This window comes from Gymnodraco acuticeps, unplaced genomic scaffold, assembly GCF_902827175.1.
Source record: "Gymnodraco acuticeps unplaced genomic scaffold, fGymAcu1.1, whole genome shotgun sequence".
Classification (NCBI taxonomy): Eukaryota; Metazoa; Chordata; class Actinopteri; order Perciformes; family Bathydraconidae; genus Gymnodraco; species Gymnodraco acuticeps.
In genome coordinates, this window is record NW_022990238.1 from 5,211,754 (window position 1) to 5,229,235 (window position 17,482).

The window sequence follows — 17,482 nt, forward strand, 5'->3', positions numbered from 1 at the left end:
TTGTTCACAGTGAAAGGAGGCATTTAAGGTGTTGAAGTGTCTGTCTGTCTGCTACACACAGTAGGGTGCTGATTGCTCTCCTTTGTGGAGTATGTGTAAGATGCTATTATAATTAAAACGTTTTAGCAGATATCTTACGTTAGAAGCATCTCTAAGAAGCAATGCAGTGTTTCTAAAGGATGATTGGTTGAGCAACCTTTAGTTTAACACAAGGTCCTGCCACAACAGAGCTGTGCAGGGCTGTTTGGGGCCACTTGTGTTTGTGTTATGATGTCAAGTTAGCGACACTGTCATTTGGGGAGAGTTTGGCAGATGGATTGAGAAAGATTAGCCGCAGCAGCTGCGTTTGGGACAGAATCACAGATTAGGAGCTCTGATGTGCAGAATCGGCTCCTTCTTTACACTCCAGATTTGGGCAGCAACACCTTCCTATCACTCAGTCAGGGAGCGTCAACACTTCTCCCTTTCTCCCCCTCCTCCCTCCCCTCCTGTCCAGGTTTGTGTTTTTTTCTTGCTGCTATTTCTTCATCCGCTGACCTTGCTCGCTCACTCCTATACTCTGACTACCTTGTAACTCTTCCAGTTAAATAAATACTCTGTCGATTGAGCATATCTATCTTGATTGCAAATTACACCCAGGCATGATCATGGGTATTGGTGAACGCTGGTCACTAGTCAATGTCTGACTAGATACTCAGTGTGTGGGTGTGTGCAAATGTCTGTGTGCATGCCTGTGCGTGCACATGCGTGTGTGTATGTGTGTGTGTGTGTGTGTGTGTGTGTGTGTGTGTGTGTGTGTGTGTGTGTGTGTGTGTGTGTGTGCAGGGGGGTGTGCATGTGTGGGTGTGTGTGTCTATGTTTGTGTGTGTAAGTGTGTTTTAGTGTGCATAAACGAGAGGAGGGAGATTAACCCCATGCTATCCTCAATCCCTGGTTATGAGTTTACAGCGTCTGTCTGGCCATCGCACTGTTTAAACAACAATCTAATTAATCCTGTCTTTATTAGTTTCAGTGAACTGGGGAGGCAGGCTGGGAGGGCGTGAGGGAGAACTGGGAATGCTGGCAGAAAATACTTGGTAGGGAGGGGGAGGAAACCAAGTGCGAAAGCAGGGATTTGAGAGGAATTTAATGGCAGAGACTTAGGCCCCGTGAATGGAAATGGGGATGTGAAGAGATGATGAGGCAGGAGACATATTGAAGGGTTATAACATCTCACAGGAGGAGAGACGGAGGTCAAAAAGGAAAAAAGTGGTCATGGGGAAAAGCAATGGACCTGAGAAAGACTCTGTATTAAGCTTTATGTATAGAGTTAAATAACTACCTTAAGATTTTGGGTGGGATATGGATAGACTGGAGTTTACCCGATCAAACAGATGTCCACATTTAAGGGACAGGCTGCTCTCCTTTCATAAGCTTACTACTGCCACCTACTGTTACGAGGAAGAAAAGAAAAGGCAATCTAAAGATGCACAGTATTCCTCTCAGCAGATGTTCACCTTGTTGCTCTGTGAATTGGGTAATGTTTATATGACCTTTAATTAAGAGACTATTCTAATCTCCAGGATCGTTTAATATGAGGGTAAAATGTATCAGAGCTTGTTGCCTGTGCCTCCATCTTTAATTACCTCACCTCTCTTTTGCTGTACTCCTGAACTCCCAGAATGCCATGCTTTGCAGTTTATTTATCATTCTCATATAAGCCCATATTTGTGTCTTTTTGTGCACTTTCAGGTTGTTTGTAAGGAAGTGCAGCGCTTGCCTGCAGGTGATTGGACGTTCAGAGCTGATAATGCGTGTGCTAGGCCAGGTGTACCACCTTGGCTGCTTCACCTGCTGTGAGTGTGAACGCCGGCTGCAGAGAGGTGATGAGTTTGTGCTGAAAGAAGGCCAGCTGCTCTGCCGCATGGACTATGAGAAGGAGAGAGAAATGCTGGCTGCTATTAGTCCCACACCTACTGACTCAGGTAAAGGAGGTTCTTTACAAAGCTGCTTTGCCTGGACCCCATTTAAAATATTTTTCTCAAGTCTCATGCTGCTCCTCTGTTCACTTACTAGTAAAAATTATTCTGTAAATGAACTGGATCTCAAACCGAAGCCTATCTGAGTTGGTGAGACAACACATTTGCTTGCAAAAACATCACACCACAATAGCTAATTGTCTTAGATAGAAAATAAGTCATTATTTTACAGTGCATTCTGTGAATTCCTATGGTATATGAAGCTGAGCCTTCAGTACCTACAAAACTAGTGGATAGTTTAAAAAATCCACAGAATTGAGCCAAAGTCACTTCAATGTTAAATGTACTCTCCATTTAATGGAATGAGAAAATGTACCCCTCTCGTACCAGATGTCCTGACTGTTTTGTTGTCTGTTACCTTGCTCAGTGAAAAGTGAGGATGAGGATGGTGGAGGAGGCTCGGGAGGAGGGAAAGGTGGGGACGACAGCAAGGACCACAAGCGTTCAAAGCGACCACGCACTATCTTGACCACACAGCAGCGGCGTGCTTTCAAGGCCTCCTTTGAAGTGTCTGCTAAGCCTTGCCGCAAGGTAGGAGGACCAGCTTGTTTTATCAATGGAAATGTGTGCAGGAATATACTCCTTTCCCATGCAAACGTTATTGTTCTGTGGAAGATTGCATACTAATCAGTCTAAACTGGTGTTTCAATAACAATTCAAAAACTAATCTGCAGGTGAGGGAGACACTGGCTGCTGAGACTGGGCTGACAGTGCGTGTTGTGCAGGTGTGGTTTCAAAACCAGAGAGCCAAGGTTAGATTTAGTATAGACTTACACAAGGTTATACATTTTCTGAGGACAAAGAAAAGCATTTATACATACACTGTTGTTGTGCCTTAGATGAAAAAGATAGCTCGCAGACAGCAGCAACAGCAGCAGCAGCAGCAGGAACAAGAGCAGCTGGGAGGAACCAGGAGAGGACCAAGTAGAGGGGGCCGCCAGAGCAATGACGACAGTGAGGGTAAGCGCTTGATATGCCAATGCAACATCGAGAAAAAAGGAAGAATAAACAAAAACCAAAACAATCTATTTAATGGGTTGATTAAAGTGATTCTCACCTCTGCACAGATGGCTCTAGTACCCATGGCATGGATGGGATGCTGGTATATCCCTCTCTGCCGCGTCAGCAGCTACTCACTCTGGATCCCAACATCTACGGTGGAGAGCCATTTAGACATGGCCTCACACCGCCTCAGCTGAACAATGAACAGCTCCACTCCTATGGTAAGACTAAAGGTCAAAGCTTTGACTCCATACAAACCTTATTTAAAAATGCAAATGCTGTCCCTATCTCCTTTCAATTCTGGTTTTGACTGTCATGGGTGTAACAATACATGCCAATATTCTCAATGCAAAGTTAAAAGATTGATGCATATAATCTTTAAGATACACATTTATTTTTGAAATTCACATGGCACGTCACTCTTTCTTTCCAAGACGTTTAGTTGTTTACATAAGTCTGACTAATTGTGTAAAATGTTGTATTGTTGTCCAAAGATGCCTGCATATAAAAGTGTACCGTGATTAAACCTGTGATTTACCCAGCTATAGTCATGAGTAGTCCAAACCGCACTTCAAGGTCATTTTGTCTGAGTAGTTACAGTAAATGTCAGCCTATTTCGAAAGCTTGCATGGAGCCTTAGCAAAACAGATGCATTGCCAAATATTTTCTTCATTATTTCCTTAGATAATGTGCAGTGGGAGATAGTGAGGCAAAATGTAATATTGGACTCAAACGAGTTGCATTAGCTGATGGGTGATTGAACAGATTTTGCGGGATTTCAGTTGTAAAGGTTGTGTTTGTGAGAATGTAAGGAAAAGGCTGAGATTAAACTACAGAGACTGACTCATTGCCTGCTTGCTTTGTGGAGTTGAGAATAAAATTCGTGCTTATTTTTATATTCTTTTCATATCGTTCTGTGCTCTCTGGTTGAAAACCGATCCACTTCAGCTGTTCACACAATTTTTCTCCGCAGACTCAGAGACAGTGTTCCATGACCTGGACAGCGATGGAAGCCTTGGTCACCTTGGAGACTGCCTTTTGGCAACAGGGGACGGCAGTCTCCTGTCTGGACGGGTGGGAAACCCCATTGACCGCCTCTACTCCATGCAGAACTCCTACTTCACCTCCTGACCCCCATAAACTCTCACCCTTCCCACTCCTGTTCCACCTTCACCTCAGAGATGCAGCTAATGGAGTCCGTCTAAAACATGCCTGTGGGACTACAGCCTACACCCAAACACACTCTTAAGCTTTTTTCAAAGGCCAAAATCATCACAAGCATAGTCATATCACTTGAAGAAGATTTGCGTCATGTTCCAACCATCTTTCCTTGATAATAATCACATGCTGGAAATACACTGTAAATGTCCAAAATGTGTAAAAAGACCTCAATTTCTCTGGTTGTGGTAATGTTCAATGAAACACGTTTCATGGCACTTTAAAAAAACAAATACGCATACTCATATGTAAATTCTGATTTACAGACAAAAATTGGTTTAGTTCAAATTACATGTATGTAGGAGTCTTGGCAGGCCGTATGAGCAGCTGAGAGTCTTAATGAAATGATGACATTGCAAAATGTTTATTGTTTCTGACAGGATTATTGTGTGTGAAAGACTGCAGCGTATACAGTACAGTATATGGATTGGAGTATCATTTTGCTCTCAGGTTAGTGTGTATGAATATTCGACCTGAGCTATAACTCAGGATATTGTGCTAGGATTACAATTTAGTTTCCCCAGTAAATTCAAGGATGTACTTTGGAACGAGGACGAAACTCTATGAAAATGGTAATTCCCAAATCCATGCTTAGTTTTTGATATTGCATGACAGGTATTATTGACCAAAAAAAAAAGAGACAGCACTACAGGGTCATTTGAGGAGCCTTATGCGGAAACAGGGTTGTATACATGATTATTGCTTTAGCTTTCTCTTTTATAATGTAATCACTCAGAGGCAGTGACGTTATTGACAAGCAACACATCTATAATCCCCAAAAGTAAGGACACTGAGCACATGATGATGTGCTTTTAAATGTAAATGGAAGTATGACTGTGTTACAATTAATTATTGTGGTCAGTTTCAGTAATCATTTCTTTCTCAGAAAAATTAGACGTTGTTAGGTTGATAATTTGTACCTTATTCTGTGATAATCAGCAACTATTTAAACTGTAGCATGATATCTATGTGTCACAAAGTAGGTCTAAAAAAATAGCCTCCAAACTGAAGTTGGATAGAAAGTGCATAAAGCATCAGGGTCAAATTTACAATGTGTTGCAGAAAAAAATAGGATTAGGTTTATACTTGTTTCTGTTTAGGTGCCAGTGATCGGCTACAGCTCGTTAACATTTTTTCATGTTTGACTCTGATCACTGACACATGGTATTTTTACAGTGATATTTTTGTGAATGTAATTTATTTGTGCGGTATTAGGCAAGTTCCTATCTAACTTTTTTTGTTCAGTGACTGCCAGGTGATGTGCTTTGAATGTAATATTGCCGTATCTTCAATACACTCTACGGTTTCATCTTTGTAGTGCACTTGCCTTATTGTCCTAAGTATGATAAATTATGACGCACTAATCACTTGCTCATCTGGTATAAACCAAAGATATTTAACACACAAGAAAGGGATCCTTTTCCCCTCCCCTTCAAAGCTTTAATAATTGAACCAGAAAAGGTCTGTTCTGCTTAGTGGTCACAGGGCTCATAACTCAATATCCTCCCTCTGTCTCTCTCAGTAGTCCCGCTGATTAGAAAGGGAAAGTCTCCTCCTTCTCTTTTCTTCCCAGACTCCCTATTTCTCTGTCATTGTGTAGTCAGGACAGTTTGTGTGGGAGCGATACATTCCGGTTTAATATTTGACTCAGACTCAGACCTAGAGAGGGCAAGTGTGGGAGGGACAGACCTGAGCAACAGACAACAACAAAGGATAACCACATCGGATAAGAAACACAAGTTAATTTTAATGAGATGATTAAATAAAAATCATATATCCCGCATGTAGGCAGGAATAAATGTTAATTTCATATGAACACAACATTTACATGAGTATGAGAAAAAGGACGATCTGGTAATTAAATATTCGACACATTTTCTTAGTCAAAGTACTGTTGCATTTCTCTCATATCTTTCCTGAAGAAAGACAAATAGTCACATTAAGTCACACAGAGGTAAACAGATATCCTTACTTTCACTGTAAATACAGTACAGTAACATGGCTGGGAAATGTGTAAAACCAACCAATCTGAATCTGACAGAGATGGGAGATGTCTTGATGCTACGATGGCTGAGGTACCGGATCTGTAGATGAAAAGAAGAAAACATGTACTGGTATGTTGACTTTTAAAGTGATACCACTCAAAGATGGTGTAGTACATATCGTACCATTTTGTATACATATGATAACCCATGGGTCTGTTTGAATGTGTTTTTGTATCAGACAAAAACGCACAGAACAAGACCTTAAGGAATACTTCCAAATACTATTTGGATAATCCATTAATTAAACCTCGATGTTCTCACATAACTCCAGGGTGACGAAAAAATTCAAACGCGGATAAAACAGCCACAGTAAAACTAACGTCCATGTAAAACAAAAACATTGTTTTGAATACTAAGGTTTTGGCACAAATGCATTGCTAAATGAGACAAGTATTGTGCAGCTGTTTCTTCAAGAATCCAAGGTAACAGTTAATAGATTAAAAAATGTTAATTTAGGGGGTAAGGTATTCCTTGAACATCTGCAAGTCTGAAAACACAGCAGGCACAAACCATTCAGGGTGATAGGGAAAAAAAGCAAGGTGAGGAGGCATAGTAATCTGCACATTACTCTCCTAGTTTTAAAAGATTCTATTCACAACTGTTCATATGTGACCTTGAGTTGTGTATGGCCAATTCCAAAGGGACTTACCCACTCCACTGAGGTCTACTGACTCTGCACAGGCCAGAAAGCGAGCTACATGAGGCGAGCAGGAGGCAGGTGTGTCCGGATTTTCTCTCAGGCAGCGCTCAAACTCGACAAACACCCCCGAACACTCTTGTCTGATCTTCTGAATCACTGGGCTATAGAAACACATAAGAGCAATTAGGAATAAGATACCATTTTTTAGATGTGGGTGTGAGGTTGAAGAACATTGGAGTGAATGTACAGATATGTGGCCTTACTGGGATGATGTGCACTGTGCAACGTTTATCTTCAGTTCATGACACTTTGACTGCCATGTAGATGGGTTGGAGGCCACACAGGACCCATATGCCTCCATTTCTTTATTGCAATACTTTGCAGTGATATCCATAGCAGCCTGCCTGAAAGACGACACATGTTAATCATTCAGTGATTGTAGACACGTCCCATAAACCATCGATCAACCTGATACACTTTCTAAAGCAAGCACAAGCAATATAGTAATTAAGTAGCTTTATGGTGGTAGAAAATGTAATTATTTACGGTCTGAATCTATCTCTCTACAGTACAGTACCTACTTCCCTAGACTAGAGAACATAGCAAATGTTTTGTTGATATGACCCATGTTTAAAAGTCTTACATGTTGTTCGTTTTAGGCTTTCCTCAACCGAGAAGCTGATGAATCAAGGTTATAGCACCAGCAGTACTGCATGTGGAGCCATGTCTGTGCCGTAACTACACTATACACACCCTCTGATTGGATGGAAATGCAACAATCGGAAATAGTTCTAAAATATTATTGGTTCCTGCTTGTGTCAATCTCAAATGTTAGCCCAACCCCTTTGATGACGATGCATTTATTAAAGTGGTATACACCTAATATTATACTAAAAGCACTCCACGACGAATGCAGCCGATATTTTATATATGTATATTATTACGTAGCGTAAACTTGAACCTCAACCACATTTTTTTTACCGTGATGGTATAATAATTGAGTGTTTTTTCCAGTTCATTTGTGATGTACTCAGACAATCTTACGTGTCTTTGCGTGTTGACGTATGCGGAAGCTACGGCCAGAAACCAGAAACCGAGCGATTCAGTAAACGGGCTCCGAAGGCTGGACCGAGCACCGCTCCGTGTGTTGAATCGTATTTTACTGACAACAGCACGACGGGGTGGTGGTGGATGATAGAGGGGGGGCAGAGGTGTGAGTAAAGTTCAATGAACGACCCCAAGAAAGAGGGAAATATGGCTGCAGATGGGATCCAGGCACCGGGAGAGCTGCAAATGGCCCCCTCTGAGAATCACAGCCAGCATGACAGCAGCACCGGCGACGAGCTGGTGAGCTCGGTGACGCTGTACCGGCGCAGGCCCCGTCTACTACACGGCACAGTCCTCCCGTTTCTGGCTGTTCTCTATCCAAGCTGGATGTACGTGTGGTTCGGAGTGTATGGAGCCTCCGAGTATCCAGAGGCAGGCCTCCTGTCGCTAGCCGCTATCGGGATCGCGCACGTTCTCACAGCGCTCTCTGGTTATTGGTCCGTGCACGCACACTGCTTGCTCACTTGTTCCAAGGTAAACATTATTTATACAACTATAATAGTGGGGTATGTTTCAATGGTATCCACTGTTTTTAACATATCCCTTTAACATAGAATTAAAAGGTTTTCAGGGTTAGCACTAATTCAGGAATCATTGCTTGATCAAGGGCTCTATAAAAGTAGGCAGGTGTTAGGAATGGACCCCTGCTAAATGTTTGAGGGGCCACCAATAATCAAACTTTCCCTGCTGGAATCAGCAATCAATCAATCAATGTTTATTTATATAGCCCAATATCACAAATGTTATATTTGTCTCAGTGGTCTTCACAGTTTGTACAGAATATCAGTATGACAATACGACACCCTCTGTCCTTAGACCCTCACATCGTACAAGGCAAGGCAAGTTTATTTATATAGCACTTTTCAACACAAGGCAATTCAAAGTACAAGGAAAAACTTCAACTGCAATGACAGTTCTCACTGCCACATTTGTCTTTGTTTCAAGTTATGAAAAGGTCTTAGTGATGTGTGCACATCACCCATGGTTGTTTTTTATTTGAAACACTTTTATTTTTTGTAATTAAAACAATTTTTTTTTCAAAGTAAAAGCTTGCCAATACAGAGAGCAGCGTAAATGAAAACATATGTTACAGACAAAACAGAAAAGTAGACAAAACTAAAAGCAACTCAGAGTCAAGCATGTACGTTTATTAACCAAGGAATGTGCCTCTTATATTAATTTGATTTAAAGCCATTTTGCAACATCTTCCATTTTTTACAATTCTGTATGGTCACCTGAACGCATAAAGAAGCCCTGAAAGCTCATAGAGTGTTGCCCGGCTATTTTCTGCGTAATTGATGCAAACGATGCGAGGCAGCAGACCATGAAATGCCTTTTAAGTAGTAGAGGATTATAAAGAAAATAAAACTTGTATCAAGCAAATCTAATGCCTAATTGCTGATTCATACATATGGTGGTGTCAAAGTAAAACAAATCTGTGTCTATCATTGCATGGTAATAGGAAATGTAATTCCAGAATATGTCAGAAAATAAATGTTCTAAAGTTCAAGTTTGTTCTTCCTAAATTCAAGGGTAAATAGCTTAGCATTTCTTTGAGTTCTGTCTGTAGGCAGTCAATCATACAAATACATACAAATAGATTTGTATCAACAATGTAATCTGGTTAGCCTAGACATTTATTGTTGTTAAATGTAGAGGATTCTTTAAAAATGGGCCTGAAGTTCATATTATGGACAAAGCAGCAGAGGCACACAGCAAAAATAACAGTGACCTGGAACAGTGTGTGAATTTGTCACCTGTTTATTTGCACAGGAACAAGATCCAAAAAAGGCTACGCTGGCTAAGGTCGTTCCCTGCCCCAACAACGGTTCTGCCGAGCTTGTGGCACTACAGAGGGACCAGGTCAGTTTACATATTTACTCTTTATTCCAAACATCTCCCAAATCTATTGTTTTCTGTATTTTGTCACACACTTTAAGATTAAAACTTGTAAATATACAATCAGTAATTACAATAATCAACCTTTCTTGATTAAATGGTGCTAATTAAAATGGTCTTTCTTTTTCTGACCTACAGGATGAAAATGGCGAGGGGATTTTATCTTTTGAGTTTCAAAAGATCCGCTACATATTTGACCACAAAGAAAAGAAATGTTTCCTTCCGATAGCATTCCCCATAGACAACCCAATGAGTGACTTTCAGTCCTGGCGTGGCTACCAGGAGGAGGCGGAGCTCCGGGCGGCAGAAAAGCGTTTCGGCACCAATCGTGCTGAGATGATGGTGCCAGATTTCCTGGAGCTCTTCAAAGAGAGGGCCACAGCTCCCTTTTTTGTTTTCCAGGTATATATATTTTTGTTGTAAAAATACTTCTCAATAAATATCTTTAGATATGATGTTACTGACCTTATAATGAAGTCTGTATCCATTTGAAGTCATCTGTGTTCTGCCATCCCCCAGGTGTTCTGTGTTGGCCTGTGGTGTCTGGATGAGTATTGGTACTACAGTGTTTTCACGCTGTTCATGCTCGTGGCGTTCGAGGCCTCTTTGGTCCAGCAGCAAATGAGGAATATGTCCGAGATTCGCCGCATGGGAAACAAACCCTATATGATCCAGGTAGGCTAAATCACGTTTAAAACCATATCGTTATATTTAATAAAACAAAAAGTATAGACAAACAGTGTCTTCCATGTAAAGCATAACTCATTTATCTTCATGTATTTTATGCTAGGTATATCGCAATAGGAAGTGGAGACCTATTTCAAGTGATGAGCTTGTCCCTGGTGACATTGTCTCAATAGGTAATGTCCTGTTAACATTTGTCAGACTTCTTGCCACAAACATCAGATTGACTCTGTTACTGAGGGTTTACAATGTGTATTCTCCACTACACAGGACGTTCGCCCCAGGACAACTTGGTCCCGTGTGATGTGCTGCTACTCAGGGGCCGTTGCATTGTGGATGAGGCGATGCTGACCGGAGAGTCGGTGCCCCAGATGAAGGTTAGAGGCAAACTAATATATACATGTGGACACTGTACAGATCGGAGGGCGTACACTTTGGAATGAAAGCCTTAGTCGCTCTAAATGGCATGTCTTAATCTTACTGTGGGGTATTGTAATCACTGCTGTGTTATTGGGTGTGCAGGAGCCAGTGGAGGACTTGGACCCAGAGCGAATCTTGGATGTTCAGAGTGACTCTCGACTTCACATCATCTCTGGAGGGACAAAAGTGGTCCAACATAGCCCCCCTTTAAAGGCCAGTGCTGGACTCAAACGTAATTACTCATTTCTGTCTTTTTTAAGTTATCTGTTACCAACAACATATGAAGACTGTTGTAAATTATAATGTGACTATTGCCCATCTTCTTCATAATCAAATCAAGATGAAAAGCCCATTAATCTTCTTTATGTGCAGCTGTCGACAACGGCTGTGTGGCCTATGTACTGAGAACAGGATTCTACACCTCTCAGGTAAGGAAGTTGCTGAATCAATCAATCAACAACTTTATTAATCCCGCAAGGGGCAATTGGTTATGAGCAGCAGCTTATGTCATGTACACAGGCAGGAACATACAGGAAGAAAATACACAGATACACCCAGGAGCACAGATGTGGATCATTCCAATTTACACTATAAATAGTTCATAGCATCACAATAATAAATAATCAAGTTAAAAGCCTTTCAAGAATTTAAAAGTTTGAGTGCAGAAGGGATGAATGATTTTAAAAAGCGATTAGTCCTTTGAGCAGGTAGAGCATATCTTCGCCCTGATGGCAACAGACGAAATTCATTTGAGAGAACATGACCTGGAGAATGTTTTACTTACTACGCTCAGTTTTTTTATTTCAATGCATTTTTGCAGTTTGGCGACATGTTTAATTTAGCATTGAAAGTGTACTAACTGTGTGCAAAAAAACCTTGCCTCCAGGGTAAACTGTTGCGAACAATCCTCTTTGGTGTGAAAAGAGTGACAGCAAACAACATGGAGACTTTCATCTTCATCCTCTTCCTCCTTGTGTTTGCCATTGCTGCAGCTCTTTATGTGTGGTTAGAAGGTGAGATGCATAGAACCAATTGTATACAATGTAATTCTTATTGAACACAGACATTCAAAGTTTTTGCAAATAGCCGGAGGTTATGGCATATTTAATATTTAAAAACTCTCTTTTTCCTTTGTATCACACCTACAGGGACCAAGGATGCTAGCAGGAACCGCTACAAGCTGTTTTTGGAGTGCACACTAATCCTTACTTCAGTTGTTCCACCAGAGCTCCCCATAGAGCTCTCTTTGGCAGTTAATACGTCTCTCATCGCCCTGGCTAAACTGTGTATGTCTCTTTGCTCCTATCCTGCATGTGTTAAAGACCAATTAAAAGACTTGGACAAAGCAGCTTATAATACAAAGCTTGTTACAGCAGTAGTTTGATTCAAATCCTCTTGTCCCCTTCTTAGATGTTTTCTGTACAGAGCCCTTCAGGATACCCTTTGCAGGGAAGGTGGAGATCTGCTGTTTTGACAAAACAGGAACACTGACCAGTGACAGCCTGGTGGTACGAGGAGTAGCAGGCCTCAGGTAAAACATGCCAACCACTGTTGTTCCTTCATCAAAACTTGTGAATTACAAACGCAGTAAACTATGCTATGGTTAAGGTTTGTAAATACTTTGTGTTTGTAAATGAGTAATAACTTTGTGTCTATTACAGAGAAGGAAAAGAGGTGATACCCGTATCTGAGATTCCAATTGAGACGCATCGGGTGGTGGCCACCTGTCACTCACTGGTCACTCTGGATGATGGACAGCTGGTCGGAGATCCACTGGAGAAGGCCATGCTGACAGCCGCTGACTGGAGCCTCACTAAAGGTACTGGGATCCCCCACTAAACGCACAGTGCACGGCAGCGGCTGTTGTGCTCTGTCGAACCGCTATGCTGTGTTTAACTTGGTGATGTAATTTGACCAGAGTATCTTAACGTCAAGTTACGTTTTTAATAAGTAAAAAAAAGTCTTGATTGATCAAAGTGAATGGGGGTCGTGTTTAACAACAGCTTGACTATATGAAAACATGTGTTTACAAAGTCTTACAAAACTGTAACAGTGTGAGTAATTGATATGAAACTGCTCAGCTTGTGGGTTAATGTGGCTTTAAAGTGAAGCTGTTCTTGCATTTAAATCTGGATGTTCGTGTTGAGTTACCTTTGCTCTTAATAGCACTATGCGTGTCTCATTTACTCTTGCCATTTAAACAGATGAGAAGGTGTTCTCTCGGGGTTTCAAAACTCAGGGACTTAAGATCCACCAGCGTTTCCACTTTGCCAGTGCACTGAAGAGGATGTCAGTCCTGGCCTCTTATGAGAAACTCGGCTCCACTGAACTCTGCTACATCTCAACTGTCAAGGGAGCGCCAGAGACACTCAGAGGAATGGTAAATATCCTTAATACAGACATGCTCTAGTCTAATCATGTGTGCTAACCCACTGGCGTTCTAATGTGGCTTTTATTGTAGTTTTCAGAAAGTCCAGCAAATTATGACGAAGTCCACAAGGAAATGTCTCGTGAAGGGGCTCGAGTGCTGGCCTTGGGTTACAAAGAGATTGGACACCTCAGTCATCAGCAGGTTCTTATTTTTATTTTATTCTAAAACTATCAGAGACTGTCTGGTCCGAGCAGGTTTGACTGATCTTTTTGCATTTCATAGGTCCGGGAGATGAGTCGGGATGCTCTGGAGTATGACTTGCATTTTGCCGGGTTCATGGTTGTGTCCTGCCCGCTTAAGAGTGACAGCAAGGCCGTCATCAGAGAGATCCAGGAGGCATCTCATCATGTAAATAAGCTGACAACACAACATTCTGCATACACTCTTAAACAGCATGGTTTATAATTGCTTTGACTTTGCTGTCAGGTGGTGATGATCACAGGCGACAACCCTCTTACGGCGTGCCACGTAGCGAGAGAGCTCGCCTTCATGCAGAAAGAACACACACTTGTATTGCAGCAAAGCCCCGATCAGGGTAAGACAAGTCATCACTTTACAGAATAACATGTTTTACTGTAAGCTAGTGGGGAACAATGTCTGTTTAAAAGGTTGCATCTAAAGGGCATCACCATTTATTTATTTGTAATCCTCATGCAATGGGTGTTTCAACCAAAACCAGTACAGAATAATGTACCTCTAATGTTTATTTCCAGGTGCGTGGCTTTGGGAGTCCATTGATGGCAGTGTGTGTGTACCACTGCCCCCGCCCTCCATTTCCGCCTTCGTGAGTCAGTTTGACTTGTGTGTAACAGGGGAGGGGCTCACCAGACTGAGCTGTGACACCAAACTACTCAATAGCCTCTTGCCTTACGTTCAAGTGTTTGCCCGTGTCAGTCCAAAACAGAAGGTAGGTCCCAAAAATGTACATTACATGGAGGTTTACAAACCACTACCACAATAGAGTGAGATAGCAGACCAAGTTTAGCCATCTCAAACATCATTAGTGTGTTTTTTGTTTGAATCGAAGGCTGTTTATACAAAAATACTTTGAGATGTAGACAGATGTTATTCTACAATACAACAGCAACATACATGTATTTGAACTAGTTGACACCACTCATTTTGTGTGACTGGGGGTTGTTATATATAATTATGTCATTTTTGAATGTATGTCAGATTCAATGTACTGTACAACAGTATCAAAGGGTGAACATTAAGGGTCTTTTGTTAGTCATGAGCTATAATAACCTCCTGTTCTGTTTCAGGAATTTGTCATCACAAGTCTTAAGGGGCTCGGTTATGTGACCCTGATGTGTGGTGATGGCACAAATGATGTTGGAGCTCTCAAACATGCCCACATAGGTAAGATTTATCAACCACCAAGACTGAAAGCATTTGTGTCCCTATATATGAGCCCCAACATGTAGTGATGACCTTGATTTCTCAGGTGTTGCTCTGTTAGCGAATGCACCTGAGCGAATGCCTGAAAGGAAGAAACGGGGGAGAGAAAAGGAGCCCCCAGCTGAACCCAGACCTTTACCACCCGTCAGCTCAGGAGGGAAGCTGAGTTCCAGAGCAGCCCGGCAGAGGGTCATGGCCCAGAGAGAAGAGCAGCTTGCAGCACAAAAGGTGTGTGTCTTCAAAAAGGGCCTTCTTCCTGAATAGTCTACCAATTACTAACGGATTTATTGTACCACTGAATGCAACATGGTGGCTTCCTCCCTAGTTACCAACATTACCAAAGAAACATATAGCCTAAAAAAGAGAATAAATGTGTGTCTGTTAAAAATGTGTAGTTCACTGGTCTTAACATCAGGGATGTATTCACTAACAGGAGAGGATCAGTCAAGTCTTACGGGAACTTGAAGAGGATCAGATACAAGTAGTGAAGCTAGGTGATGCTTCCATTGCTGCCCCCTTCACCTCCAAACTCTCATCCATACAGTGCAGTAAGTAACATACATTTATGATTTCAGTTTGCAAAAATCGGTGCATGCTATGGTCCCCACATCTGAATGTTTGTTTGTATTCCCAGTCTGCCATGTAATAAAGCAAGGTCGTTGCACTCTGGTAACAACACTCCAGATGTTTAAGATCCTCGCTCTGAACGCCCTGGTGCTGGCCTACAGCCAGTCTGTACTCTACCTCGAGGGGGTCAAGTTTAGCGATTTCCAGGCAACACTGCAGGGCCTGCTCTTAGCCGGATGCTTCCTCTTCATCTCTAGATCGAAGGTGAGAATTTATGTCGGAAAATACAGGCTCTACATCAGGGGTCTCAAACTCAAGGCCCGGGGGCCAAATCCGGCCCGCGACTTCATTTTATGTGGCCCCGCAAGAGCTTGCAAGGAATATAATACGTTTATTATACGGTTACATGCCACTCTACAGAAGCAGGATGCCCATAAACTACATGTCCCACAATGCATCTCATTTTGTGACATGCGCACTGAAGAGACTTGCAATTATTTGCCCTGGACTTCTGCTGCCTTTCAGACGTAGTTAATTACTAAGTTATTATCCTATCCGATAATAATCCAATTCAGAGGCAATAGTATAATATAATACATTATTTTTATATATTATATATTTATATAGTTACAACCGGCCCTTTGAGTGCAAACTTTATGCGAATGTGGCCCGCGATGAAATTGAGTTTGACACCCCTGCTCTACATACTTGGGACTGATTGTTATTCAAGCAAGTGTGTCTTTACTGAATGTTCCTTTACCCCCCTCTGTTTATATAGCCACTGAAAACTTTGTCTCGAGAGCGGCCCTTACCAAACATCTTTAATCTTTATACGGTGTTGACTGTGCTGCTGCAGTTTGCTGTTCACTTCTGTAGTCTGGTGTTTCTCTACAAAGAGGCACAAAGCAGAAGTCCTCCAAGGTAAACCCAACTAAGACAGAGAAACAGCAGTTCAATATTTACAATAGTCACATGACATTTATAAATGATAATGACATTTCCCTTGACCTTTTTTTCCCTGCAGATCGGAGCGGTTTGCAGATATATATAAAGAGTTTGAACCTAGTCTAATCAACAGCACCGTGTACATAATGTCGATGGCCATGCAGATGGCCACGTTTGCCATTAACTACAAGGTACTTATTCTTAATACAATTGGTATTTACTGTCACTACATTCTTTTATGTAAACTCATGGCATTTCTTGTTGTGTTTGTAAGGGTCATCCCTTCATGGAGTCTCTCACCGAGAATCGACCACTGCTATGGAGTATCGCTCTGTCAGGATTAGCGATTGTGGGACTTCTTTCTGGTTCCTCACCCGAATTCAACGAACAGTTTTCTCTTGTAGATATACCAACTGAGGTGAGTGGAAAATGATTAACCATCAACGGTTATGTTAAAGTTGCCTCCTAATGATGATGTTCTTCATGAGGTAACCTTCTTCCCGTTTACTTCTTTGCAGTTCAAATTCATCATTGCCCAGGTTCTGGTAGTGGACTTTGTCGCCGCTCTGCTGGTGGATCGTATCCTGCAGTTCTTGCTGGGCAAAGGATCTCTCAGGCTGCCTTCTTGAAGTGCCAAAAGCTACCGTTACCCTTACCAACTAAACTGTAAAGGGTGAGAAGACTCTGGAGCAGGAGGATAAGAGCTGTTGTGATACAAGACAGCTGAGACAGTCATGGCCTGCAGTACTGTACACTCTGTGTATCCCTTCCTTCTTCCAATTCTCTCATTTCTTTATAACTCTTTTCTACATTTCTCTCTCTTTCTTCCTCTGTTCCTCCCTGCTGCTACACAAGGCCATGAAGACAGCAGTATTGAGTGGAGTGCGAGAGCGCGAGACTGTGTGCCATCCAGAGTGAAGAGTACAGGCACACAATGGGGCATTCTCCCAGAGAACTGCAAAAGTGTTTTTGATTCTTTTGAATACTCTCTTTGATTTTGTAAAAAGTGCAAAACATCTCTAACAGACTTATAAAGACTTACAGATACAAATGTTGAAGTCTGTCAAATGTTTTGTTGGGTACAAAAACTGATGTGTGTCTTCAC

At 41.8% G+C, this 17,482-nt stretch overlaps 3 protein-coding genes across 5 annotated transcripts in view; 2 read left to right on the plus strand and 1 right to left on the minus strand.

Moving 5' to 3' along the window:
• The window catches only part of lmx1al (LIM homeobox transcription factor 1, alpha-like), a 16,890-nt gene extending 11,368 nt beyond the window's left edge, over nt 1-5,522 (plus strand). The window contains exons 4-9 of the mRNA XM_034220110.1: nt 1,732-1,964; nt 2,386-2,549; nt 2,693-2,770; nt 2,858-2,978; nt 3,086-3,241; nt 3,994-5,522. Of these exons, the coding sequence (XP_034076001.1) occupies nt 1,732-1,964; nt 2,386-2,549; nt 2,693-2,770; nt 2,858-2,978; nt 3,086-3,241; nt 3,994-4,151 (910 nt within the window). The 3' untranslated portion in view covers nt 4,152-5,522. The remainder of the gene's footprint in view (nt 1-1,731; nt 1,965-2,385; nt 2,550-2,692; nt 2,771-2,857; nt 2,979-3,085; nt 3,242-3,993) is intronic.
• A 443-nt stretch (nt 5,523-5,965) lies between these two features.
• On the minus strand, nt 5,966-8,202 carry LOC117548497 (coiled-coil-helix-coiled-coil-helix domain-containing protein 5). 3 transcript variants are annotated; one of them, XM_034219832.1, is made up of 4 exons: nt 7,968-8,202; nt 7,187-7,327; nt 6,933-7,084; nt 5,966-6,322 (listed from the first exon to the last, which is right to left on the minus strand). In XM_034219832.1, exons 2-4 carry the CDS (start codon nt 7,315-7,317, stop codon nt 6,300-6,302), a joined length of 306 nt encoding a protein of 101 aa, XP_034075723.1. In that variant the 5' UTR covers nt 7,318-7,327; nt 7,968-8,202; the 3' UTR covers nt 5,966-6,299. The 3 variants fall into 3 exon arrangements, with proteins under 3 accessions (XP_034075723.1, XP_034075724.1, XP_034075722.1); XM_034219833.1 differs by having other exon boundaries at nt 7,187-7,323; nt 7,968-8,104; XM_034219831.1 differs by lacking the exon at nt 7,968-8,202 and adding an exon at nt 7,567-7,795.
• Nucleotides 8,099-17,428, plus strand: atp13a1 (ATPase 13A1). The gene is made up of 25 exons (XM_034219830.1): nt 8,099-8,504; nt 9,804-9,893; nt 10,068-10,331; nt 10,449-10,604; nt 10,720-10,789; nt 10,884-10,990; nt 11,136-11,265; nt 11,406-11,461; nt 11,920-12,046; nt 12,182-12,319; nt 12,444-12,564; nt 12,695-12,852; nt 13,238-13,413; nt 13,495-13,605; nt 13,687-13,812; nt 13,891-13,999; nt 14,178-14,371; nt 14,730-14,826; nt 14,912-15,093; nt 15,299-15,413; nt 15,500-15,696; nt 16,211-16,353; nt 16,457-16,568; nt 16,652-16,795; nt 16,896-17,428. Exons 1-25 carry the CDS (start codon nt 8,151-8,153, stop codon nt 17,004-17,006), a joined length of 3,588 nt encoding a protein of 1,195 aa, XP_034075721.1. The 5' UTR covers nt 8,099-8,150; the 3' UTR covers nt 17,007-17,428.
• The last annotated feature ends 54 nt before the right edge of the window (nt 17,429-17,482 follow it).

Coding starts and splice junctions, on each gene's coding strand:
- atp13a1 (XM_034219830.1), top strand. CDS start 8,151: ATGAACGACCCCAAGAAAGAGGGAAATATGGCTGCAGATGGGATCCAG. Junction 13,414..13,494: donor CAGAGACACTCAGAGGAATG/GTAAATATCCTT, acceptor CTTTTATTGTAG/TTTTCAGAAAGTCCAGCAAA. Junction 15,414..15,499: donor ACTCTCATCCATACAGTGCA/GTAAGTAACATA, acceptor TTGTATTCCCAG/TCTGCCATGTAATAAAGCAA.
- LOC117548497 (XM_034219831.1), bottom strand. Junction 7,085..7,186: donor GCACAGTGCACATCATCCCA/GTAAGGCCACAT, acceptor GTGTTTCTATAG/CCCAGTGATTCAGAAGATCA. Junction 6,323..6,932: donor AGTAGACCTCAGTGGAGTGG/GTAAGTCCCTTT, acceptor TTTCATCTACAG/ATCCGGTACCTCAGCCATCG.